Source organism: Hirundo rustica, chromosome 16 (genome assembly GCF_015227805.2).
Source record: "Hirundo rustica isolate bHirRus1 chromosome 16, bHirRus1.pri.v3, whole genome shotgun sequence".
Classification (NCBI taxonomy): domain Eukaryota; kingdom Metazoa; phylum Chordata; class Aves; order Passeriformes; family Hirundinidae; genus Hirundo; species Hirundo rustica.
Genome location: NC_053465.1, coordinates 5394645 through 5420816, shown reverse-complemented (window position 1 = coordinate 5420816; position 26172 = coordinate 5394645). Strand labels below are relative to the sequence as shown.

The window sequence follows — 26172 nt, the reverse complement described above, 5'->3', positions numbered from 1 at the left end:
AAATATTGGGGACCCCAACGCAGCAGAAGGGAGGAGGGGTTCACTGGAGAAATACGGGCAGAGGGTGGAGCAGATCAAGGAGAAATTGAGGGTTTTTTTATGAAGATCAAACTCAAAAACAATTTGGGTTGGAAGGCACCTTGAAACTCAGCGTGTTCCACCACCTGCCACATGCTGGGACACCTTCCACCAGGGCAGGCTGGCCAGGGCACTGCCAGGGACCCAGGGGCAGCCACAGCCAGGAACAGGCTCCAAACTCAGCCCTTTGCAAACAAACACTGAGCAGGAATTGCTCCTGCAGGCAGCTTCTGTGGCCTCGTGCTCTCTCCCATCCCCTGGTGATGGAGGTGTCGCACTGGGCCTGGCAAATGGAAGGCCATTTCCTCCTTCCCCTCCTTGCCATCACCCAGCTGTCCGGCCAGAGGCGTGCAGCGACACCGACCTGCCAAAACTCGCGCCCAAAATCACCCCTCTCGTCACTGACCTGGAAACCTCGGACACCGCGGGCTCCTGGGGGGCCTTGGAGGCCGAGGGGTCCCTGCAAAGACACAGATCAGCTTTGGTGAGGAGAAAACCGATTAAATCCATTAAACGGTGTGTGGTGTTTGCTGAGCTTCGTTAATTGCATCGTTATTAACAGAAAGGCTTGTTTGGATAATCAGTGCTTGAGAACACAGCACGCTCCTGGGTCGTAGAGACCAGGGACAGCCAAAAGTGGCAGCATGATGGAGCAAAGTCAACATCCATCAGAGGGATCTGCTGTCCCAATGTCAGGATTTTAACTGAGTGCAAGGAGCTACTGCAAAGCAGGTGCTGCAGGCCCTTGGAAATGGTGAATGGGAATTGCATCCATTTGCTTGGACATCCTTGGTTCCAGCAGAGTGCAAAAAGGCAGCAGTTTATGCTGCCAGAGCAGAGGCTTTGAGCAGGAACTTTACCATTAGGAGTCTCTATTGCTTTCTCCTGAGAAAAAAAATCACATATCCAATAAAGATCTTAGATGAAAAAAAAAAAAAAAAACAAACAAAAACCAACAAAACAAAAAAACCCAACCTAAGTAATTTAGGCATTTGAATCTCATTTTGTAAACTGTCTTCTTGAAATAAATGCCTTCAGCAAGCTTCTGTCACGAGGCAGGGCTGCAGCTTTGGCTCCTGTCGCTGCCATCCCTGCTGGGCGGAGCGTTCAGGGACACAAATAAACCCCAAACCAGCCACTGACATAAAGCAGCATCGTCCTCAAAAAGCTGAACAACTGCTCAGGTATTTTTGTGGTTGCTGGTTTCCGCTTTGATTTCTGCTTGTAATTCAGTAAGGAACTTTGAAATTTATAAATACAAAGCGTTAGGAAAGTTAAATTGCATCAGAAATGACTCTGCTGAGCTGCTGGTGGGAGCTGGAGGAACCTGACAGGTTCTCAGAAACCCTTGGTACTCAGATCTAAAAAAAAAAAATTCCCAAATTGTTTTGAGCCGAACATCCTTAACACTGGAAAAACCCTGCACCTCTCTGGGAACTGCCCAGCCTTAACTAATAAATTATGATTCTAATAAAACAAATCAGAAATGAGAAGCCCAGGTTAGACATAACCATGGGTTCAGCTGCAACTGCACCCCTGTCAAAACTCTGCACCAACACAATTAGCTGGGCTGCTTTTGCTTCTTTGTCTGTAATAATGTGGCACCTTTTGTGAGGCCAGCCACTTTGATGAAAAATTGCAGACATAAAAGCAAACATTATTAATACAGTTTATTTCTAAAGCTGATTTCCCTCTCCTTGGAAGTTTAATCAGCAGCTGCTCACGAGCAATAAATCATGCAGTTCAATTTCTTCCAAGTGGCACGTACCAGAAATCATATTAGACTTGCTGTAGGCTCCTGGATTTCAAAATGAGATTAAGATGGAGGGAAAAAAAAAAAAAAAAAAAACCAAAAAAAACCCCACAACCCCAAAAAGCCACTAGAAGATCAGATCCAACCCCAACAGCAGCGCTAGCTGGGGAGTGACAAGATGGAAAAGGTACCTGAGCATTTTTAGTGGTGGGATCAAAATGAGGGTTTTACCCTCCTGGGGTGATTTGTTTTCATCTCTGCTGTCGAGCAGGGCACAGCAGGGAGCCATGCAGTCATTCCCAGTTTTTTTGGGAATATCTTTTTGTTTTGTTTTGTTGTATGCATGGCTTCAGGTTTTACAGGGAACCCCTCTGCACTGCTCCAAGGAGAGGGAGGCAGGACTGGGGAGGGTTTCAGGTGGAAAGCCCACTGCAGCAGCTCCCCAGGAGCTCTGCTTCACTAACGCCTCACTTCAGCACGGGCAGAACCCTTTACTCCTGTGTAATGAGGGGCTTGCTGACTGTCCAGTCTCTCCTGCCAGACTGTGGCAGCTCCACAGACCTCCTGGACAGCGGCAGCTTGCTCTGCCAAGGGAAATGGGAGGGCTCACTTGGCATTTGCACAGAGCTGTCAGTGAGAACAGGACCTCACCCAGCTTGGGGGAGGAATTTCTCTGCTGCCAAAGCTCCCCAGAGACACCACTGACAGAGAAAGTGGCCTTTAACTGTAGCCAGGGAGTGACCCTCCCCCCACAACCCCAAATTTGGCACCTCTCTGGTTTACAGCCAGCTCTGTACTTACAGTTGCTCCTCTGGGCCCTGGCAGACCTCTCTCACCAGGAATGCCAGCGTCGCCCTGGCAGGGACACCAAAGTCAGCTGTGATATTTAGGAGTCACAAATCCACCCTTCCCACCCCACTGGGACATATTCCTGGATGCCAGGCTGTCCAGTCCCAAACCCCTGCCCCACTCCCGGCCCATCTGCCAGCCCACAGCTGGGGGCTTTGCCCAGTGCCCAGCTCAGTGCCCCTGGGGAGCTCCACACCAGAGTGGAATGCCCGCAGTGCTCAGTCCCATGGGACTGCAGGTGCTGCATCCCTGGAAGCTTTGTCAGCACAAGGAAGCTCCAGCTGCCCAGTCTGGTTTAGAACTCACCAGCAGAGCCCATGCTAAGGGGAAATGTGGGACACTTACCGGGATGCCTGGCTCTCCAGAGGGACCTGCCTCTCCCGTCTCTCCAGGGCTGCCCTGCAGAGCACAAAGCAAACTCTCGGTTAGGGCACCACTTCAGGAAGGCATTTCTGTCCTACCTAAAGCAGCAAAGGGAGGAGGGAGTTAAAACCCGGATCAGGAAATAAAAACAGCTTTAAACTTTTACAGCTTTAATGCCAAACTCACAGCACAAGAGCAGAGGTGAGCTGCACCACTCTCTCCCGGCACCAGTGGCCAGGGAGAGCTGCCAGCCCCAGGGCAGTGTCCCCATGTCCTGTGTGAGACAGGGAAGCCAGGACACCCCACCACATTCACCCCTGCACCTCCTCCCTGCAGCGTGCTCTCCTCCCTCAGGATTAGCAGCAATAATGATGCAGAGGGAAAAAATCATAAAGGGGAGGGACAGAGCAAAAAAAAGGCACCCCTCAGAACAGCTTTGTGCTGGAGTGCTTTGGTCTGCCTGAGGTTTTCTTTAATCTCACAAGTGGGTGTCACTCTAAAGCTCCGTGGAAGTTTTTTTTCTCATGAGGTGAGGGAAAATCTGCAGAAGGCAAGGTGAGATCATTCTGCTCCTGCTGGGGCTCAGCCTTTTGATTCCCAAAGATCAAGGCTCCTCCTGGGACTCTGACAAAAGGATGAGGTTTGCTAAACCACTGATGACTCTCCTGTGCATCTGCTGTGTCTTTACTGAACCCAGTTATTTTACCCAATTCCTGCTCATCAGCCCCAGCAGAAATACAGACAGCATCACTTTGGGGTAAATCCTCCCAATCCCCCAAAGCTAAAAAGTCTTGCTGTGCCCAGTTTCCCCACCAGACCCCATCATTAGAGATTCACTTACTGGTTCACCCTTTGAGCCTTTAATACCTGCTCTTCCAGGCAGACCCTGAAAAAAAAAAAAATATATATATATTAAAGCAGTGTCAGAAGAAGTGGAGTTATTAAATTTGTTATTCTGGTCTGATTTGACACACAAGGAGTGACCTTTGCTTGAAGCAAGGGAGGGTTTAAACTTCTGCAGATTTCACTGTGAAAATTATGACTTCAATGTCTCTCTTGCTGCCCTGGCAGCTCCATGAACACTAATCCTTGGCATGAGGGCAAAGAGCAGGAATATACAAATAGACCAGCAGCAGCAACATTTTGCACAGCAGAAACCTCTCTCCAGGGGCGTCCAAAATACTCTCTAAATGCAGGAAGAAAGGAAGACACTGTCTCTTTTAAGTAGTTGGAAGTCTGGAGAGATGAAGCATTTTGGCAATAAGCACTGGAGTAAATCAGGGACAGAGCTCAGGATATCGTATCCCAGATCTTACCTCCCTCCCTAAGGGATGCACATCAGTGGGAAGTGAAACAGAAAATCCCTCTCAAGTTTAGATTTTAAAGAGCCAGAGAAGCCAACAGCCAGGGAATTACTGTGTGGCGCTGCTCCAGGTGCTCTCCAGTGCTGTCTGACACACTCCTTCCCTGTCTGAGGGGTGGGAAAAGTGCATTTCCTCTGGGCTTGGCTAGAGCTCCTTGTGAAACAACCCACAGAAAGACCCTCCCCTGTCCCCAGGAAGGATCTCCGTGGGCACACTGAGCTGCTGGAACCCCCAGAGGTGGCAGGTCCTGCTCCATACTCACAGGAAGTCCGTTGGGCCCCTTCTCTCCAGGAGCACCCATGGGAGCTGCGTCACCCTGTGGATAGGGAGAGGTTAGGAGGGAGCCCCCCGCACTGGGAGATGGCCTGGCATTGGGGACACATTCCCAAACGGGCATTTGGGCTTTTCTCCCTCCCTCTATGCCCAGGACCAAGAGCTGTTGTGTCTAGAGGAGTGAGCAGCCGCTGGACAGGAGCTCCCAGTGTTTCCCTACTTCCTGCAGCTCCCAGCCTTCCCCGGCAGCACACATCCAACCCTCCTGCAGGAGCACTGTTCAAGGACCAGGCAACCAGCACCTGACAGCACTTTGTCTCCAGGCTGTTAAAATCAGCTGTCAGCAGCTCTGAAGAGGCATCTCTGAAGGCCTGGAGTCAGCCAGCAGGAACCACTAAATGCAGGGACACAGCTGAGCTTACATCGTATCTGCACCTTCCTTCTTTAGGGAATTCCCTTGGGATTAACCAACAGGAGAATCTCCCTCTCCTTCACTAGTGCCATTAAAAAAACTTTTTGGAAGGAAAAGCTTTCCAGCCAGGCTTCTTGAGGAGCATCAGTAGCCTTGCAGCACTCCCAGCACAGTCTCAGGAATCCTCCCTGCAGTGTTGAAGTAGGACTTTACAAACCTTCTCACCATCGAGTCCAGGAGCTCCATCCCGCCCATCCTTGCCAGGCATGCCCTGCAATCGTGGACAGCACACGTTCAGGTCAGGAGGACGCTCTGCAGTTTGCAAAATACGTTCACAGAAGCACAAAAAACACATCAAAGAACTTTTGGCAAGGAGCCCAGCTCCAGTTGTCCTGGGAGGTTTTCATTAGCAGCAGTGCAGCTATGGCTTAGTCCAGCTGGGTTTACACAGACCCACAGAGCAGAAGCTTCACAGCAAAGAAGCAGCTCTTTTCCTGTTGTGTGTTATCTCCTCATCTGCAAGCAAGACAAACAGGATCCTATTTAATTGACTTACAGGTTCTCCTATGAGTCCACGAGCCCCCAGGTTTCCTTTTGGTCCAGGTTTGCCCTAGAAAACAACAATAAATCCCGTGTTAACCATTGTAAACCTGGAGAACAAGTCAACAAAGACAAGACTCAGATTCTGCAGGGACATTTCATTCCATTTCAGCTGGTTCCTCTCTGTCCACATAAGTATGGAGGTTGGTTCGGGACACTCCAGGAAACCAGCCCAGTGCTGGATACACCTGGGAAAATTCCTGATGGGATGGAGATGTAAGACCTGCCCCCTGTGCTCCAGGCTGTAGCAGCACTTGGACACCTTCTTGCTCAGGCATCTTTAGTAAGAGTTAAACACCTCATTTTTGGGATGATGCTTCCATCCCTTTCAAGAAAATGAAGGGGGCACAAACCATAACAAACCCAGGGCACATCCTTTGGACTGCCACACCCCAGACTGGAGCAGAGGGTGTTTGGCTGCACTTACAGTGTCACCTTTGGGCCCCCGGAATCCCTGAGGTCCTTTGCTCCCTTGGTCTCCCTGTGACAGAGGAGGAAAGAAAAGCCATTAAGCATCTCCCCCGCGCAGTGACAGAGATTGCTGCTTGGAGGGTGAAATGAGGAGGATTTTGTGCTGTTTGCCGGTGCCAGCAGAGGTGTGAGCACACACAGTCCCCCCAGAGCTCCTCTGCACCTCCCCAGTTACACTCCAATTCCTGACACTTTGCCAACAAATCCCTCAGGGCAGAGACCATCTTCCCCTTCATTTAATGAAGCAATTTCTCTAAGCAGAAACAGAGTGGGAGAGAAGCTTTAATATTTACTGCCTAGACCCCGCTGGGTGCAATGAAAGATCGGTGAGAAAGCACCTCGTTTCATTTTAGTTTGGATGAATTTCTTCTATAATTGCAAGACTTGGGAGGGGTCCCCAGAGGGTGGTGCTGCAGAAGGGGGCTCTGCAGAAGGATGGGGATTGCATCCTCAGCACACAGCTATTCCTGCTTGGAGCAAAGATCCTTGAGAGCTGTGGGCACCTGGGAACCGACCAGGCTCAAGGGATGTAAGCTCACGACAGGGCTGATTCTTCCTCCTAAAGCACTGGATATTCCCTTCTCCAGTGCTTGCCCACTGCTGCTGGTGCTCAAGGAAGGGCAGTGAAGCACAGAGAGCAATGGGAACGTGGTGAATTTATTCTGGCGTGGGGTATGGCAAAGGGAGAGGCACCGTGCAGTCTGGGTCAGGTAAAATAACATTGCTCTAAGTGGAGGGAAAGGGCAAAGGGAATAATCTGATGGAGGTGGTCAGCACAGCCTCCTGCCCACTGGCAGCAGAGCTCAGGAAGGAGGAATAAACCAGGCTGTGGAAGGCAGGCCACAGGGACTGGGATACATACAGCTTTCCCTGGCGGTCCTGGGATTCCGGGTGGGCCTCTGAATCCAATGTCACCCTGCAAGAACAGACAGCACTGTGGGGCTGGGCTGGGCAGAGGCTGAAGTAACAGAATCCCCACCTCGTACCACAGCCTGGGAAAGCACAAAAGCCCTGCAAAGACACCCCGTATCTCCTGCAGGACAGACACGCAGAAAATCCCGCTCCCAACAAGGGGTTTTCACTCTGGATCTCACCACCTCTGCACCTCTGATACACTGACATCATTCATGGCCTCGCTATCTTGATAAAACTCTTAATCCTAAACAAATGCATGACTTCATCCAATTCAAAACCATTCAGCCTCTGGGCTGCTGCTCAAGGGACTGTGACGAGAGTCCAAAGCCTCACTGAGCTGGAGATCGACCCTGCTCTCACTGAGGAGCCTTTTTGTGTCCTGAAAACCTTTGTCCATCAGTGATTCTTTGGCTTTTTCTTGTCAAGAGACAGAACAGAAAGCGAAATGTTCATGAAAAGTTCCTCTCTCTTTTTTTTTTTTGTGGTTTTTTTTTTTTTTTTTGTTTTTGTTTTTTTGGGAGGAGGGAAGATTCTATCACATTGTCAGTCGTGCACTTTGGCTGCAATGATCCAGCCAGGCTGGGTCTGGCCCTGCCAGTCCCTCGGGTGTGTGGATTCTCCTGACCTGGGAAGGATGCTCTGGTGGAGGGGCTGCAGGGAACAACCCACACTTCATGCCTTTATGAGTTTCCCAGCGGAATTCAGTAAGCACAAGTGCCACTGGCACCTCTCAAAAGACAAACCAGTGGAGAAGAAAAGGAAAAAAAAAATCAGAAGTTTTTTTCCTTACTCTGTCGCCAGCTGGACCCATCGGACCAGGGAGGCCTCTTAGTCCTCTTGGGCCCTAATGAAGAAAACAAATCAGCTGGAGCTCAGCCAGTGATTGTGTGAGGAGGTGACTGATGGCTCCACCGGGCTCCACAGCGAGCAGGACACGGGGAAGGGAAGAGCTGGGGTTACCTGCAGACCGACGCCGCCGGGAACTCCTGGGGGGCCGGGAGGGCCAGGGCTACCCTGGGGGAGAAAAATCAGTCAGACAGGAGGAGGGACAGCAGCAGCCTGCAAACACAGCCAGGAACATCCCCATCTTATCTCTCCTTGAGCTCCCTCTCTCCCTCACAGATTTCTCTTCAGATTTTGCTCCTACGTTATTAGACAGTTTCTTCTACGTGCAAGAGCATTCAGATCAGTCAGGAATTTATCCAAGGGGTTAATGCAGGGCTCTTCCTGAGCTGCCATCCCTGCATGGGGAAGGATGGCTGTTAACTCAAACTGATCTTAACATGGAGGTCCTTGGAAAGGTGAATTTTCTTGGTCCTACTGGGGGAGCAGTGGAACCCAGTGCACTTCAGCCAAAGTATCTGCTCCTTGTTCAGCCAACAGCCTCATTCCTGCCTGTCTCCTTGAAAAAAAAAATCACTTATGTCTTTTTAAAGGTGTTTTTAAAGAGAAAATTCCTCCCCCGTTACTTTTAAGTTGAAGTTTACCTTCTCTCCTTGTTTTCCTACTTCACCAGGCTCCCCTTTGTGACCAGTGTGTCCCTAGAAATAAGAGTCAGGATTATTCACATCCCAGCAGAGCCTTGTTTTAAAATGAAATTTGGTGAGACAGCTGTGAAACCCAAACCCCCACATCCCAAATGACTCCCAGGGAAAACAGCCTGTAGGAGTGCTGTGAATGGAGATCCCTCCTGGGGGAGGATATCCAGGTACCAGAGCCAGAACTGATGTATTTGAGGAAATGCCCAGATCTGGTTTCCCAGGGTGACTTGCACTGGACTAAGCTCATGGTCTGGATGCAAGTCTCAAACACAGATCAGGGAGCAGAACTCAGCTCCCATCACCCCAGAGAATGGGGATGAGTCACTCCTGAGAACCCCAACCTGCATTTCAACCTCCCTTTTAAAGTCATCTTTAACGTCCTCATCATCAAGCCTGCAAAGAAATCCGTGTCCCACTGGAAGCTTTTATATCTGCTCTGATTCAATTTGTGTCTTGGCTCTACTCCTGTAATTGTGGGAGAGACCCAGGCTAATTTCAGCCATGGCAGATGTTATTCCTCACCACAGCAAAGGTCCTGTGCACCATTTGCTTCATAATTGGAGAGTTTCACAGGGTTTTCCATTTCATGAGCCATGAATTCTGAGCAGTTATGCCCTAAACATTTTGTACTTGTAATGATATTTATGACTCAGTGCAGCAACCAGACAGACCTGAGAAAGGTCACTCCAGGAGGGACTGAGAGCATTTCCCAGGAGCTCTCCCACTCACTGCCAACTTCTAAATCCTGCTGAAAGAACTTGAGTCACTTTTTACTTTGTCTCACTGCTGGAGTCCCCAACTGCAAAGACTTCTTGTGAACCACAGAGGGGACAGAGGAGGAGACGTTTAACTCCTGAGGGTAGAAACCTTGAATTCACATACCAGAGCCCAACAACTAAACACAAATCTGCCTGGTGCTACACTGGCTATAAAAACAACAACTAAATCGTATTACATGAGTGATGTAAGTTAGGTTTTGCAGTTTAAGGACTGCTGAGGTTTTTTTCCAGCTCTCAGGCCTGGAAAAGCAGCAGCTGGTTCTTGAGGCAGCCCTGAACTGCTGCCCCTGTTTGTCCCTGCCCCTGTTTGTCCCTGCCCATCAGCTCTGCCCCACTGGGCTTGCAGGGGGGTTTAATCCACGCCAAGGGTTAAATTCCATTTGTAGGGATAAATGCAAATGCCTGGCTGGTTTGGGAGGTTTGGAGCTTATATATAGAGACTGTACATACAATTTAATGCCAGGGGTTCATAGTGGTGTTTGTTTTGGGGGACAAATCCTGGAACTGCAGGTGATGCTTCCTTACCTTGAAGCCTGGAATTCCTGGGGGGCCTGGGGGCCCTGGTGGGCACAGAGCTGGGCACTGCAGGGAACAGAAGCACTTTGGTTTAACACAGCACAACCAGAGATGCTGGCTTCATCCATGAGGTGAAAAAGTCTTGTGGGCTCTGGCTCTAAATTCACTAAATTTAAATGGAATCACAGCACCAACCCATATCGGACAACGTTTCCCTGTGGAATGGGCTCCTAGAGGTCCTGGAAACCCACAAAATAATGGTTTATGAACGGCCTGCTCCCCTTTGAACACAGACTGTGAGACTTTCTGAAGGCTGACAGTGTCCACAGTCCAAAATGCCGAGTAGCCCAAGTTTCCCAGTGAAGTTGGTTCAGTTTCTTTGAATCGTTAGGGCCACATTTAATCCTCCGCATTAACTGACCCTACTGATTCCCTTCAGCCAACAAGGACAGGCATCAGGGTTAACTGAAGGGCACCAATAAAAACCCAATACCTATAAGCTGATATCTGCAGATGTCTAGGGGTGGGAGAGCCCCCGGTGGGAACTCCAGCTTGACTGGGAACAGATCAGAACATGCATGGAAATTTAATGAGGAAAAGGCCATACTCTTGAAACTTTACAAATAGCTCTTAATTTGTTTTGGTTTTCCCCTTTTAATACAACTCCAGGCAGCACCTCTGTAGCAAAAATTTAATTTTCTAGCATATTCCACAGGGTGACTTAAATTAAACGTGCAGAAATAGCATCATTTTCTATTAACTCCCACGTGATGCGCCATAAGGCAGCCGAAACCGACTCAGAGGTTTTTTTGGGGCACGCCAATTAGGAAACCAAAGAAGCTGTCACAACAACAGCTGTGAAACCTGCCAATGTCACTTCCATCCTTCATGGACTCCACGCTCCTTCGGTTCCCCTCAAGGAAAGGGATGGAGGCTTTCTCCTAAGGAAGGAAGCCTAAACAAAGCCGGTGTCCATGGGAACCCAGTGCCTCCATCCCTGGGAATGAACAGGGCTGCACACACTGCCTTGGCTGGTGCAGAGCAGGATTGGAAGCGTGAAAAGCTGCTGTCTTTCACCAAACGCTGAAGCTGCTTAGCACGTGAAGGATGCACGCAAAATGCGCGTTTTGGGAAGCAAACAAGGATAAAATCAAAGACTGGTTTTGCTTGGAAGGGACCTTAAAGTTCATCTTGTTCCAACCCTCCTGTCACAGGCTGGGACACCTCCCACTATCCCAGGCTGCTCCAAGCCCTGCCCAGCCTGGCCTTGGACACTTCCAGGGATCCAGGGGCAGCCACAGCTTCTCTGGGAAATCTGTTCCAGTGCACATCTGCCTCCTTGAAAAAAACATTTCAGTCCAGGAAACACCCACCTCGCTCTTGTACACGCTGGTAACGTGGTTTAAACCCACATCTGCGGGTCCAAACTGTGCGTGTGAAATGGTCTGACACTCCCCCAGCTGTGCCAACCAAAAGTCACATCAGGAGTTAAACCAAAGCATATTTTTCATGCTACATAAAGAAGGACCTACCTGAAGGTCCCCACCACCGTCAGGAAGGGCTCCTGGAAGACCCTGCAATTCGGGGAAGGGTGGCTTTGAAACACAAGACAAACAGCAGGAGCAAACACAGTTTCTAGGACAATTCTTACAGTCCCAGCTCAGCTGGATCAGCACACTGCACACACTCAGCCCCACAGCCCAAAGTGCTGCCCTGCCCCTGGAGTGTCAGGAGCTGCTCCAGCCCTCAAAGCCAGACCCACCAGGGTGTAACCATCCCCTGGAGACACGCAGCTGGGCTTGGGAAGGGCCTGGGGGTGATGGAGGCAGCAATTAGAGAAGAGCAGCTGTGCCCTGGGAAAGACCTCCCAGTCCCACTGTTCAACGCTCCAGAGGGGCCACAGCAAAGCAGGGGTTTGATTGCAAGCCCCAGCTGCTGGCACTGCAGGAACAGATCCTGATCCAAGCAAGCACAAAACCTTCCTTGAGAGCACAACAAGCCCACCCCATGCCCTGTGTGCCATAAAGGTGGGGTTCCTTGGGTCCCTCCTGACAAAGGGCACAAAAAAACCAAACAGGAGATCATCAAAACCTCCAAGAGCAGCCAGGGAAAATTCCCTGCTCTCCTCAGGGCACGGTGTTTGTTTATGCCCTGCTGAATGCCCATGGCAGGGGCAGCAAATAAAAAGTGCAGCAAGAAGAAAATTCCAGACTCCCCCCAGGAATTTTCTCACATTTATTTGCAAGTCTCAACTTACTGGAGGCCCAGGTGGTCCAGGAGGCCCCGGGAATCCTGGCAGACCAAAGGGTCCCTAAAAGGAGAGAAAAATAATAAAAATTCCTTTTCAGTGTAAATGCAAAGGGATGCGAGGGGTGGCTACCAAAATATCACTTCAGAGAGAGGTAAGAGACAAAGATCAAACTCATTCTTCTGTGACTGTGGCACATTCAGTAAATGAGGATTAAACGGCAGGGGAAACTCACAGAAGGGCCCCGAAATCCATGTCCTCCTGGCAGCCCGCTGGGTCCTGGAGGGCCCTGTTGAACAGAGAGAAGAGCCTGTACTCTGTGGTGACCTGGACACCCCAAAGGCCAGGGGCAGCCAGCAGCTGGGCTGTCCCCATGTGCCCAGTCCCCCCGAGGAGCTCCATCCTGCACCAGGCCAGCGCCTTCCCAAGGCACATCCTGCTTTTCGCTCCGTGTTCCCCTGGAATTCCCGGCCAGTCTGCGTCCCCCAGGCACAGGGCAGCTCCCAGGAGCGCACCAAACAAAAGCTGCCCCACAACTGGTCACTTGCACTGTTCACAAAGCTGCTTTGCCTTGAATTTACTCCATAGCCAGCATCCCCAGGGTGGGGGCGAGGATAAAACCCCACAAGGTCCGTGATCTGCTGGACTCCACATCCCTCTGCCTGGCACAGGAAAAGGACCTGAGCCCTGGGGTGGGTTTGCCAACGCTCAGGGTATCCAATAAAATCAGAATCTTAATTTATAACTTTTTTTGGGGAAAAAAAAAATTCTTGTTACTTACTGGAGGTCCGGGTAGCCCTTTGCCCTGGAAACAACATTTGAGACAGTAAAAGGTCACTCAGAAACTGAACACACAGGAAGAAAAGAAAACCTTGCAAAATGCTGCTATTTTTTTTTTGTTTGTTTGTTCTAAGTTGCCTTATCACTCCCTTGCACCTAATGATTATAATTTGCAATCAGAGCAGTCTTGATGAATCCCTTTGCTGACTCTAATAATTTGTATTCCCTTTCCATCTCCGTTACCTGTGAGACGTCTGTAAGAAAAGAGACGTGTGCTGACACAGGAGCGGGACATGGAGAGGAAGACAACATTCCAGTTTATCTATTTCTCCTTTTTCTTTTCCTTTTAATTTTGATTAGACATTGGATAATGTCCAATAATTATGATAGCATTACATGCGTCAGTCTGGTTTGCTTTTAGAGCAAACCTCAGAGAATAAAACCAGGTCTGTGTTACCAGAACAGGTCACACATACATATTTAAACATTTCATACAATATATTCACTCATTCTGGTGAGAATATATTCTCACTCTTTTTTTTTTGGGACACAAAGGTCCCCATCCTCTCTTTGGCATAATATTCCACACTTTTATCACCTGTGCTGTTCTGGGAGGTACTTACAGCTGGTCCAGGCGGCCCAGCAGGTCCCAATGCACCCTGTGGGAATAAAACAGGATCAAAATGAGCAGGGATGGAAGAGAAACGTCCATATGGGGACTCACCAAGGTCTGCTCTCCTTGACACCAATCTCTGGAAACTCCAGAGTTCTGTCTTGCAGAAACAGGACACAACTGGAGATGCTCAGCTGAATTCACACTGAACTTTGTCCTTATATTCACAAATAAGGACAAAAACTTGTGGATAATTACACTGGAATTCCATGCTGGCCTCAGTTGGATATCTAAATATCTTCTTCCATGAATATATAATGCTCATAACTTGAATTCTATCTGCTTGAAATTGTCTCATTCATAACACATGTAGATCCAATAACTAATTTTTCTAAAACTATTAAGAAAATTTGGATTTGTTTGAGGGAATTTTATTAATTCATCGATTTTCCTTTCAAGCAAAGCCAAAGATTTGGCAGCTTCTGCTTCTTCACTTGCTTCATTGGCAATTCCCCCGTCTCCTTTTCCCAGTTTGCATTCTGCTCTTAGGCTTGACTGGAGCTTGGTGGACTGATGGCTCAGAGTAGAACTCAGTCACTCTTGGAGCTGTGAGGTTCCTGCTTGACTGAAGATAAGGACACAGAGAGATCCCCTTACCCCTTTGCTGCCAGCTGCCCAGCAGGCTGTCAGATTAATTATGGGCGATAATGCCGAAACACAATTCCAGCACGGGTTGGGTTGGAAGGGACCTTAAAGATCATCTCCTTCCACCCCCTGCCATGGACAGGGACAGCTTCCAGGGGACCAGGGTGCAGGGACAAAACAGGGACATCTCCTTGCACAGGGACAAAACTTCCATGGCCTCTCACCAGCACAAACCTCTTTTCCAAACACCCCCAAAATGCTGCACAGAAACATCTGGAGGACGATGTCCTGAGCTGGAATTAAACAAACATCCAAACACCCCCAAAATGCTGCACAGAAACGTCTGGAGGATGATGTCCTGAGCTGGAATTAAACAAACATCCAAACACCCCCAAAATGCTGCACAGAAACGTCTGGAGGATGATGTCCTGAGCTGGAATTAAACAAACATCCAAACACCCCCAAAATGCTGCACAGAAACGTCTGGAGGATGATGTCCTGAGCTGGAATTAAATGGTGTCAGCCCCTGGGACCAGGAGAAGGAGGTGGATGGGCAGACCTGGGGAATATCCCGGCACACACAGCTCCCCGTGTGACCCCAGGGATGATTCCTGCCCTCTCCTCATGCTCTGTGGGCCAAAGGAGATTAGAAATGTTTTCCCTTGTTAAGCTTAAGGAGAAAGACACAGAGGACCCAAGGCCTTGTTAAGAGTGGTCTTGTGAGCAGAGGATTGTAATCCAATAAAAATCAGCCGTGCTCTGAATGTCAGCTCATTGCTGCTGCAGGTTACTCTGCTCTGCCTCCAGTCACTTCTATCTTCAGGCTAAAAATCCTTACAACTGCAGCTGGCTGTAAGGGACAAGCTGGGATCTCCTAATGCAAGGAAAACATTGAATTCCTGGCACGTCCTGACCTGCTCCCTAAATCTGAAAGCAGCTGCATCGCCCCTTTCTGCTTTGTCCAACAGGCCAGAAAGTTGGCAGAGCGCCCCAAATGCCAAACGCTGGCCCTCTACACTCCCTAATTTTGATACCTGGGAGGGTGTAAGGTGCAGAATGCAGCAGTGAACATTGCTGGGAAGGTAAGAGATCCTGAAGTCCCCGAGTGAGCTGGTGCTGCTGCATTAAGGCAGAGAGACTCTGATTTACATCTCAATTTTAATAACATTTTCTGACTCGACTCATTCTCCTGGTGACAATGTTCTTTCTCTTTTGATTAGAAAACGCTATCACTGTAATTTTTCACTTTGTAGTAATTTACTCTGTGAATAGACAACTGTGGAGCATAGAAAATACTTGATTATTACGACTTTCATAAATAGAAGTGAATAATTATGTTTTTCCTTATTGCTTTCATTGGAAAGCAGCAAACTTCAAAATGGCCTTTGAGAACTTTCCAAATGAAGGACACCGATATCTAGCATGGGGGTCAGGACAGCTCACCCCCAGCTAAAAACAAAGGGGCTTTAAAACTGAAAAAAAAAACCCCAAAAACAAGTAGACTTGGTCTAATCAGTCTTTAAGCAGAAGCAGGAGAAAAGCTAATGGATGCTGAGAGCAGCAAGAGATGTTTAAGATGTAAATCCTTTTGGAAATGTTTGGCAATAAAGTGTTACTGAAAACTGGCTTCCATGAGCCCACTTCCCTCTGCTACACAGCTTTGCTCTCAGACACTCCAGTTCAAAAAATTAAGCTCATTTAGAAGAAATCAAAGTGTTAAGCACGAATTCAAACCCGCAGCAATAAGTAAACAGCTTATTCCAGCGAGTCCTGCAAGACTGAAATATGTTCTAAAAGACAGGGAGGGAAAAAAGCAAGTCAGGCTAACAATGCTGCCCATTTGGAGTGCTACAGCTTTAGAGGTCTTCCCTTTTCCCAGGCTTTTATTAGACCAATTAAAACAATTTCCCAGATGGAGCACTGACCTTGAAAAGCTCCCATCAGGGACGAGGGGTCCCAGGTGTGCCCCGTGCTGCCAGCTGGAGCTCAGGATGTGGGGAGGCACAGCAAAGCCGAGCGTGCAGCCAGGGCAGCTCTGCCTGGGGGCTCTGCCTGCAGCCAGACAGGGAGTTCTGGTGCCCAGAAATCACCTGCTCAATTCCCCTGCAAGGCAGGGGCTGTGTGCTACCCTGGGCACGGGCAAGCACTGCCACCCAGCCCAAAACAGGGCACAGAGCTGCTCACAGCCTTCCACGGCTGGTCCTGAGCTCCCCTACCGGGAAAATCAGGGATCCGTTCCCAGAGGCTGCTGGACTCTCGCCACGGAATGTCTGAGAGTGGCCAGGATTTCTGGGGAGAAATATGGGCACAAGGGACAGGAAAGGAGTGGGGTTTAGGGTGGTGGTGATGGGCAGAGGCTTGGAGCTGTGACCAGGGTGTTTGGAGCTGTGACCAGGGTGTTTGGAGCTGTGACCAGGGTGTTTGGAGCTGTGACCAGGGTGTTTGGAGCTGTGACCAGGGTGTTTGGAGATGTGACCAGGGTGTTTGGAGCTGTGACCAGGGTGTTTGGAGCTGTGACCAGGGTGTTTGGAGCTGTGACCAGGACGTTTGGAGCTGTGACCAGGGTGTTTGGAGATGTGACCAGGGTGTTTGGAGCTGTGACCAGGGTGTTTGGAGCTGTGACCAGGGTGTTTGGAGCTGTGACCAGGGTGTTTGGAGCTGTGACCAGGACGTTTGGAGATGTGACCAGGACGTTTGGAGATGTGACCAGGACGTTTGGAGCTGTGACCAGGGTGTTTGGAGCTGTGACCAGGGTGTTTGGAGATGTGACCAGGGTGTTTGGAGCTGTGACCAGGGTGTTTGGGTCCTACCACTCAACTTTCCCAGTGGCCACACAAACTGTGCCCATCACATGGGAAAGGAAGAAGAGTACATCACAAATACATGGCTGTAGCACTCATCCCCTTAAATAACTCAGATTTTTTTTAGATGTGAGTAAGTCCTTGCGGCAGCGAGTGGATTATTGGGATATACTGAACAAGTTACAGAAATCCAGCTCATCGCTGCAGCCCTGAATCCAAGAGGCCAACAAGCCAGCTGTGGACACAAGCCTTATATTTCCATCAGGGATACAGGATAATAGCCATGCTGGATCACAGTCTGTGCTGAGTGGCTCATTAATGATTATTTCTTAATGTCACAGGGAGGCCTAAGGGTGGGTGATGACTGTGGATGATCTCAAGGACAGCTGTATCATCTCTGGCAGTGGTTCCTCTGTCCCTGTGGTGCCCCTCAGCAGAGCTGGAATATGCAGGAAATAAAAAACCCTCTAATTTCTTGCTAGGCTGGCTGGGGAACACCATGGCAACTAATAATGCAACCATATGGACAGTTCCAGAAATAATAAAAGGCAAAAGTTCAAACAATTAATACACAGTAGCATTAATTTTAAGCAACACAGATCTGCCGACTCGGACTGGAAATGAAGGCCAAAATAACTTCACTTTGATAAACTTCACAACTGAGTCTGTCGACTGCTTCAAGAAACTTTTTGGATACTTGAGGAATCCCCAGTACAGCCACCACTGAGGCAACCCCAGCAGGGTCAAAGCCATGTGAAAGAAAGGTGGATTTCAAGCCCTGCCTAATGAAAAACCACCTGGGGCTGCACTTCAAGGATCCAAGTATTCTGCAAGGGTTTACATCAGAATCAGCACTTGAACATCACCAGTTTACAGCAGAATGTGAAAATCATCCCTACAACCAGTGACATTGACTATTTAAAGGATGCAATGAGGTACTCACACGGTCTCCTGGAGGCCCATTTGGGCCAGGTGGGCCATCAGTTCCTGTTAAACCCTGTAAAAAAAACCACCAAAAGATCAAGAGAGTGCCATCCTGTCAGCAACACTGCTCAAAATTGTTCTCATCTTCCTTAATCCAACTTAGAGGTGTTTTTCCTTCAATTTCTCCTTCAATTTCTCCTTCAATTTCTCAACATGCAAGAAACAGATGGAGGTCCAGGACTCCCATTCCTCCTCCAGTGGGGAGAAGACTGGTGAGACACATCAGGAAAACGCTCCTGCCCATGTGAAAGGTTTAAAAGACCTAAGAGGAGATGACCAAACACTCACATCCACTCCAGGAAGGCCAGGCAATCCAGCTTCACCTGCAGCTCCAGGCTTTCCCGGCGCACCTTTTGGCCCCTACAGGAGGTAAGCAGCCAATTATTATCACAAAATAACAAGAGAAGCGTGGTGAGGACGCAAGGATGGAAGCTCATTTGTTGATGTGTTTAACCCCACACCACGCAACATGGGAGAATGCCACGAAGAGAGGTGACCCTTGCTATGAATCCGTATCCAAGCCCTAAATTCCAGTGCTTTGGCTCATCCCCACCCGCTCACAAGCTGCTCTTAGCAGGGGCTAGGAAGGGATGCAGTAAATGGCCAAAGGGCTCTGCCCCCTGGTGCAGCTCTGAGCAGCCCTTGGCAGAGTGAGGGGCTGAAGCAGACTCAGAGCAGTGCCAAAAACAACCACGGGATGTGGCTGGGTGCCACGACACCTGTCATTATACGAGCTTTATCCCACTGATTTCAGCCATTCATTTAACTTTCATTCTATCGCACCGCTAAAGCAATGAAGCAGGAGAATGTGTTTGCTCCCACTCCTGGGAATTCCGTGGAGGATGAAGAGGGAAGTGAGGCTCTAAGTGCCAGCTCGTGCCCCGTGTCCTCTCAGAAGGATGGAAAAGTCAGTGCCGAGCAGGAAATACTCACAGGTGGGCCTGGCAAACCAGGAGGGCCTGGCTCTCCCTAGAGGGAAGAGAAAAAACTGTTAGTGCTGAACTTCTCTTCATTGACTTTTTCCATTGAGGCTTCCCATCTGCACTCAAACCTCTCCTCGTGCCCGCTCCAGGATTTCCCCTGCTCGCTTTAGAGCTGAGTGCTCTAAACCCTCAGCAGGATGAGCCTGGACAGCCTTTCCCAACACCTACTGCAGCAGATTGGGGGAAATCCAGAGCCCCAGCCCTCCAGAGAAAACCAGTGCTCTTCAACAGTGCCCCCAGGACCTTCAGCTTCTTCCAGATACAGTTTTTATATTTTATAATAAATTTTTAACTCGTTTTTAAATTTTACAGGATTTATTTGCACTTGGGATTGGCTGCGAGTGGGGCAGGGAGGAAGCTGGATGGGAGTCGCGGCTTCCAAACACCTTCCTGGTGGGACAGAGGGACACAGGGATAAACTCCAGCTTTCCAAGGCACAGTGTGAAGCTGTGGCACCGCCAGGAGCTGGGGATTACCACAGAGCGAAGAATGAACAAACTGTCTACAACGATTTTCTTCATACGACTAAACCTGGACAGGAGAAGCGAACAAGCACAGCCCCCAACTGATTTCCACCTAATCCAATTGCACAGTCTGGGTTAAACACAACTTTCACACAATATTTCAAAAGCACTCTATCTTTTTTTTTTTTTTTCCTATTCTAACAAAAAGAAACTTTTAAGAACAGCATTGGAGGTGTTTGTGAGACAATATTTCCTAAGCCTTTAATCACTTCTTCCAGCTCAGCCAGTTGTAAAGCCATTCATAAGCGTGTGTGTGGACTCCAGATAACAATTTCCATTTTGCTGTAAGGCCCCAAAGGAATCAAACATTTGGGAACAGCAGGAGCTTGCCTGGAGCTTGGTTTCCAGCACATCCCTCTTTGATGGGAGCACACTTTGTGTCCCAGTCCAGAGGGCACCCTGCCCTCTGCCTTTAGGAGAAGGGCACTGGGTGAGCAGAGGGGAAGGGGCAAGCTGGCACCCTGGCAGGATAAAATCTCTGTGGAAGAAGGGTGGATATTACCAGAGCAAGGCTGGAAATAACCCCATCCCACCATGGGCCTGGAGATCAGGAGCCAGGAGACATCTGCAGAGCTGTGGGATTTACAGCACGTCTCTGTATTTACTGGGAAGGCTGTGGGCAAATCTCTCCAGCCTAGAGCTGCTCAGGATTTATGTCCTGCACCACTGACTGACCAGAGGGTCCCTGAACAGAGGCATCTTTATGCCCTGACTTGCTGAAGCAACTCCTTCAGTACCCTTTGCCCACAGCTTTTCCATAAATAGTTATCACTGCCACGGCTGGGGAAGGTTCCCTGCCAAGGAAATGAAAGCAGCAGTTCTTTTGAAATGAAAAGGCAGCTGGAAATGGCAGTAGGGGTGGTTTTGCTGCCTCCTCCAGCACCTGGGATTGCCAGCCCCTTGCATTTTTCCTTCCCTCTGCGGTGGGAATCTGCCCAGGGAGGTGACAGCACCAGCAGAGGCTGCTGGGCACCGTCTGAAAACTTTGATCCTGTCCTGGTGGAGCCCTGCAGGACTCTGCAGGAGCACCAGAACTTCAGAGGGCTGAATCAAACCCTAATCAGTGCTTGCACCCCCAGTGCCAGGTGACTGGAATTAGAGGAAAGGGCTGTCAGCAAGAGGAAATGCTCTCCTGGTGCTGCGTGAGAGCGAAGGAAGTTTGCTCCTTCTCAGCAAGTCAAGCCAGGAGACAGAAAGTAGAGGGGAAAAAAAAAAAGCTTGATTTTTGAAAAGTGACAATTGCTTATTAGCAATTTAGGGAATTACATCCCCAGAAATAATTCACAGGAACTTGTCACTAGCTCTTTCCATCAAAACATGCTGTTTCTAGCCTTGGGACGGAGAGATTTTGCTTGTTACTGAGTTAGAAACAAGGAGCTTGTTAAAGGCTTTAATTATAAAATATTTCAGAGGGACTTAATGTTGCAGCTCCCCCTGAAAGGCAGGGATGAAAGCAGGACCTTGGAGAAATTGTGCTGATGGAGTTCATCCAAGCAGATATCCTGAATAATTCAGCTGCATGCTCTGCACCTCTCACTGCCCACAGCTGATGGTAAGAGACTGCTGAGCACCTCTGCAGCACCCACCCAGCAACACTTCCACACCACTTCCACCCAAAGTCACCTGTCAAAATGACCTGGCTGGAGTGGCTGACAGAGTCCAGGAATACACTGCAGAAAATTTTCAGTTGCAAATTATTAAAAAAAAAAAAAGTCTCAGCACCAAAAGAAAAATGAAATACCAGTTTCAGTCTGCAGTGGCATAATTGACACTGCCACTCAGGATCCACATGACTCTCCCCATGCAGCACTGGGAAAATGTAGAACAGGGCTGAATTTTATGTGTCATCATTTTTTGGAGTGTGCTGACAGAACAGGGCGGCTCGTGAGCAGGGAGGCTGCTCAACACCAGCCACAGCCCAGCATCTCCTGTGCAGTTCCTGAAAGGACTCAAAGTCCTGCTGAAGAGCAGGAACCATCCTGGAGCCTGTCCCTGGACAGCCAGACCACCTCACCTGCACTGGGCACCTGACACCCTCCATCCATAGGAGGGATGGGCTTCAGTCTGTTCGAACAAGAGAATATTTCTGAGTAGCCAAAGGTTGGCGCTGCAGGACTTTGCACCTTTAACGCTTTATGCAGCCATTTGATTCATTAGCACTAAGTTCTTCACGTTAATTAGATGTTGTTGTTTGATCTTGGCCCACGGGGAGCCTTCCAAATCTTTCAGTTGTGGATGAAGGGGTGTAGGTCCTTGGGACTGACACGTCCCCAGGCTCCTGCTTCCAAGAGCAATCAGAAGTGACGCTGGTGCTGTTCCACAATGAAATATCCTGTAGAAAGCAGGAACTGAACTACAGCGTTTCTTTCCCATTTCCTCTCTGCAGAAGTTCAAATTTGAAGTCTGGAGGGCTTCATCCTTCCCAAACCCTTCTTTCTGCTCCCACAGAGGATCCCAGCCAGCCTTTCCCGAAGCGTGCTGGCCGCAGCCGTGTGCTGCTGCGGGCCCTCCCCTGCTGCCAACGGGAACCAGCGTCCTCTGCCCTCCTCTGAGGCGGCCCCGGAGCCTCCTGTCACACCACGAAAACCAGTGGAAGGTGCCGAGGTGCCAGCTCTGAACACCTCACGCTACAAAACCAGAGGGAGGTTCCCAGGAACACAGAGTCCTTCAGCCAGGAGGACACTCGGAGGGAGCAGCTGGAAATCAATGAGGTTCTCTCTTCAGCCCAGCCTGGCTCGGGGAGCCGCAGGGGAAGCTCCCCACTGCAGGCACAAACACTCCTTGTTCACCGGGTACCAGCGAACTCAGACTTTTTTTTTTTTTTTTTTTTTTACCTCCTTATCCAAAAGAAAATGGCCTGCATGGAATGAATAGATTTTTTTCAAGGTTGCTTAAGGGCCCAGTTCCAATAAATGTACTTCAGCTGAGCTTTAAAAACCCCTGCACTATTCCATAAGCAGCTCAGAGAGACAAGAGCTGTTCAAACTCGAAAATCGAAGCAGGAACCCAGACTTTTGCATTTGATGTGATCTTGCTGGAGGTCCATCTGATGCTCATTTTATCCACTGCCAACTACAGGAAATTCAGTCCTTATCCAACAGATGCATGGGAGCAATAGTTTTAATTTCTATGGCAACATCAATTAAAAGTAACAGAACAAGATTTTCTCCTCCATTAACTCCTGAGTTATGTAGTCTTCTCCCTCTGCAGGAGGTGTAAGGAGCTGCCAGCTGAAACAAAGACTCTTCATTTTATTTGCCTTTTAGGCCACTACAAACTCATGTCTGGCAACACAAGAGCCAGAACCTGACACATCATGCACCAAAGTGAGGGATAACCATGATGACAATATTGAAATAAAATTAGTAAGACAAAAGCAGTGTCCAGTGCTGCATATTCGAGTCTCTTGTAGCCTCTCTAGAAGCGCAGACGCTCCCACATAAATCTGTCTCTGAGCTGCTGAACGTGCGCTGAGCGCACACACATCGTACCCCTGCACTCAGCCTTGTGCCAAAAGAGAAACATTCCACTCTGCAAGCAGGGTCACAAACCCTGAGCTCTCCCTGGGGACAGGGGATTGATCCTGCACAGAACCTGCTCAGCGCCTGCACTCTCTGCTCAGACTCCTGCAGAAGGAGGATTCCTGTGAGGACAGCGATTTTCCAGCTCCATCCCCTGAAGGATGTCCAGAGGCTGTGGATCTGGAGAACAAGAGCAGCTTCTCTGCCCCCTTGGCTCTGCCCCTGCCCCACCCCTGCCCCGTGTCACTCACATCAATGCCGTCCTTGCCAGATGGTCCAGGGGGTCCTGGTGGTCCAGGAGGGCCTTGTGGTCCAATTCTCGGAAGGGACTGGGCAAAGGTGAGAGACAAGAGCTTATTTTTCCATCAAGATGAACACATGGGCTAGATCAGAAATCAGTGGAGTCCTACAGCTTAACCCTAAATCTGCACCCCCTGCCAGCCTGGCTGGGCTGAGCGTTGCTCCAGTTGGAAAACCCTTGGGACTGAGCACATCCCCAGCTCCTTTTACTGCTGGCCTATCCTGGGAATGCAAACTGGTCACTGGGCAGCAAAGGGGTTTTGGTGCACAGGAAATTGCTCTGGCTACAGGCACATTTTGGGTTGGGCAGGGGAGGGAATGCAAAGCCCATGGAAAAGGTGCCAAGTGCTTGGTAGAAATAATTGATTTATAGCCCCAGTCTGGTGCCGTGATGGCAAAGCCAGGCAGACACCAATGAAGGTAGGAGGAAAAAGGGAAAGTCTCCTCTCTGAGCAGGATGCCACTTGAAAATCTGGGATTTTGGAAAGGTCTGAGGAGGGGGGAAGGAAAGAAAGGGCCAATAAATGACTTCTCTATGGAGAGGGCTCCAGAGAGCAACTTACTGTAGCGTCAGGGAACAAAGGCTTCATTGTAGAAGCAGTTCTGCTTCAGAGCAGCAGAGCTCTGAATTCCCAAGCTAGGCTGAAAAAAATTCCTTACTAACAATGAAAAACTCACTGAGGAGTCACTTCCCCGGACAATAAGATTAACACCAGACAGGGAAGTTCAATACAGCTTCATGTCTCAAGCGAGCAAGGGTTAAACATGCTGTAAGTATAAAATTTGGAAATTGGTTGATGGAACGAGTAAGAAATTCTGATTCAGATAAAGACCCAGATAAGATCAGATCAATTTTGCTGGAAATCTGTTACTTCATTGTAAAAGCAAATTGTTTTCCTTGCATCAACAGATCTTCCCTTTGCAAGGCTTTCCCTCTCATAATTGCAGTCCTGAATGGGAAAACAACACTTCCCCAGAAACATAAAGCAGCAGTTCCTACACCTACCCACACAGGTACAAACCCAGGCACATATTTGTGATAAACTTTAGAACAATAACCTGCCTATTGCCACGTTTCACCCCACACAGACCACTCTTACCCTTACAGGTTTTTTCTGGAGCACGAGACACAAACGAGGTTTCTCACCTGAGCTGATGCTGTGGCCAAGAGCTGACACAGGGAGAGGAGCCCAAGAGCAGAGAATCCAGCCATGGTGCCCAGGCTCTGCCTCTCTCCCTTTCCTCCGGGGCGGCCAAACCCTTTCTCCTCCAGGGTCCAGCAGATCCCTCCTCCTCCTCCCGGGGCTCAGCTTACAGAGCAGGGACTCCTCGCCTCCAGATAAACCTGTGGCTCCAGCTGGAGCCAGGCGAGAGGGGCCGAGCTTGGAGGAGAGGAGGTGGGAGAAGGAGGGGGAGCAGCAGGCAGGCAGAGCCGCTCTCATTCCTGCCCTGCTGGGCAGCTCCTGCTCCGGGAGCCCATGGAAGGGCTGGGCTGGGAGACGGGACACAGGAGCAAAACTGCGTTATTCCAGCTGCAAATACAAAGCTGGTCCTTAGGTCTCACCCAGGACATTTCCCAAAGCCCACCACCACCTCTGCGGACAGGTAAAAAGCAACACTGGGTGGCCTGAGACCACCTAATTCCAGCAGAGACATTAAGAAACCTGTGACAGTGCACAGTCACCACAGAGAAATGCACTTACTGCTTTGTTGAGGGGCTTTGTTAGCTCTGGAGGTTGTTCACACCTGGTTTGGGTATTTTTTTAGGGCGATCTGAAAAGAACCGATTCCTTGAGAAGTGGTGAATGCTGGTCAGAAAACAGACAATCACAGATACAAGGAGGAAAGCAAAGGAGGAACATTCTCAAATCCACACAGAAATATTTGAAATACTCTAAGGAAGGAAGAGGAGGAAAGTTCCCTGGTGATCCCAAATGGCAATGGATTAATGAAGGTGCATCTCCTGCAATGAGCTTCAGGATTCCCTTTATTGATTAAAGACAACTTCATCCAAAGCAGGGCTTGGAAGTGGAGTGGAACAGTGGCCAGATTCCTCTGGGCTGAAATGACACAGCTCATCTGATCAGGAACACAAGAGGAGGTGTGGAAAATCAAAGCTTAGAAACTGAAACACCTGATTTTAGCTTGGCATCTTTACACCAGGAGGCTTGTAGGAGCACAGTGTCTGTCTGTCCAGCTCCCCAGCAGCCAGCATTCCTAGAGATTCGGCAGAGGCTCAGATTTACCAAGTTCCCACAAGATTCTGTGGAACAAGCAGTTGGGAGACAGAAAGGAAATGTGTGTCTATGTCTTCTGACAGCTTCAGAGTAACTGGAATCCTTTATTAGACACCCCAAACCCCGAAGAGGGAGAGCAGCTTTGCACAGCTTGTACCTCCTCCTCCACACTGAGGCCAGCTGATGGCAGGAGGGAAGGCAAAGCACCCAAATTCCTCAGCCACACCTCGTGCAGAGCAAGCCAGGGCTTGGGGGGCTGCAGCAGGTGGAACCTGCCCATGACCAGCACAGGAAAAGCCCTGGGAGCGTTCACCTTCAAACCCATCCCAGAGACCAAAAGGATTCCCAGTAACCCTTTCAACCCACACCCACAGGCAGCACAGCTGAGGAGACACGATGACACAGAGGATTTGGTACCACAAAGACTCCCCTGTTCTTGCGTCCTGAGGGGAAAAAACCCTGAACTGAAGCTCCCAGAGCCAGGCTGGGCAGGTGCCCTCCTCCCGGGGCCCCAGGGGATGCTGAGTCCTGGTTCACTCTGCAGAGCACCACACCTGTGGGAAGAGCTGCAAAAGCAACACAAAACATCCTGAAACATCCCTGGAAGTGCTCAGAGCCAGGC

General features: G+C 49.5%; 1 protein-coding gene across 1 annotated transcript in view; it reads right to left on the bottom strand.

Annotated features, from left to right (window-relative positions):
* Positions 1 to 24752, bottom strand: part of COL9A3 (collagen type IX alpha 3 chain) — a 31613-nt gene extending 6861 nt beyond the window's left edge. The window contains exons 1-23 of the mRNA XM_058422747.1: positions 24461 to 24752; positions 23265 to 23342; positions 18919 to 18954; positions 18274 to 18345; positions 17945 to 17998; positions 13566 to 13601; positions 12944 to 12967; positions 12398 to 12451; positions 12172 to 12225; positions 11447 to 11488; positions 9924 to 9980; positions 8566 to 8619; positions 8039 to 8092; positions 7869 to 7922; positions 7026 to 7079; positions 6120 to 6173; positions 5649 to 5702; positions 5310 to 5363; positions 4670 to 4723; positions 3885 to 3929; positions 3026 to 3079; positions 2633 to 2686; positions 485 to 538 (exon numbers count right to left, since the gene is read on the bottom strand). Coding sequence (XP_058278730.1) covers positions 485 to 538; positions 2633 to 2686; positions 3026 to 3079; positions 3885 to 3929; positions 4670 to 4723; positions 5310 to 5363; positions 5649 to 5702; positions 6120 to 6173; positions 7026 to 7079; positions 7869 to 7922; positions 8039 to 8092; positions 8566 to 8619; positions 9924 to 9980; positions 11447 to 11488; positions 12172 to 12225; positions 12398 to 12451; positions 12944 to 12967; positions 13566 to 13601; positions 17945 to 17998; positions 18274 to 18345; positions 18919 to 18954; positions 23265 to 23342; positions 24461 to 24526 — 1212 coding nt within the window. The 5' untranslated portion in view covers positions 24527 to 24752. The remainder of the gene's footprint in view (positions 1 to 484; positions 539 to 2632; positions 2687 to 3025; positions 3080 to 3884; positions 3930 to 4669; positions 4724 to 5309; positions 5364 to 5648; positions 5703 to 6119; positions 6174 to 7025; positions 7080 to 7868; positions 7923 to 8038; positions 8093 to 8565; positions 8620 to 9923; positions 9981 to 11446; positions 11489 to 12171; positions 12226 to 12397; positions 12452 to 12943; positions 12968 to 13565; positions 13602 to 17944; positions 17999 to 18273; positions 18346 to 18918; positions 18955 to 23264; positions 23343 to 24460) is intronic.
* Positions 24753 to 26172: the final 1420 nt, after the last annotated feature.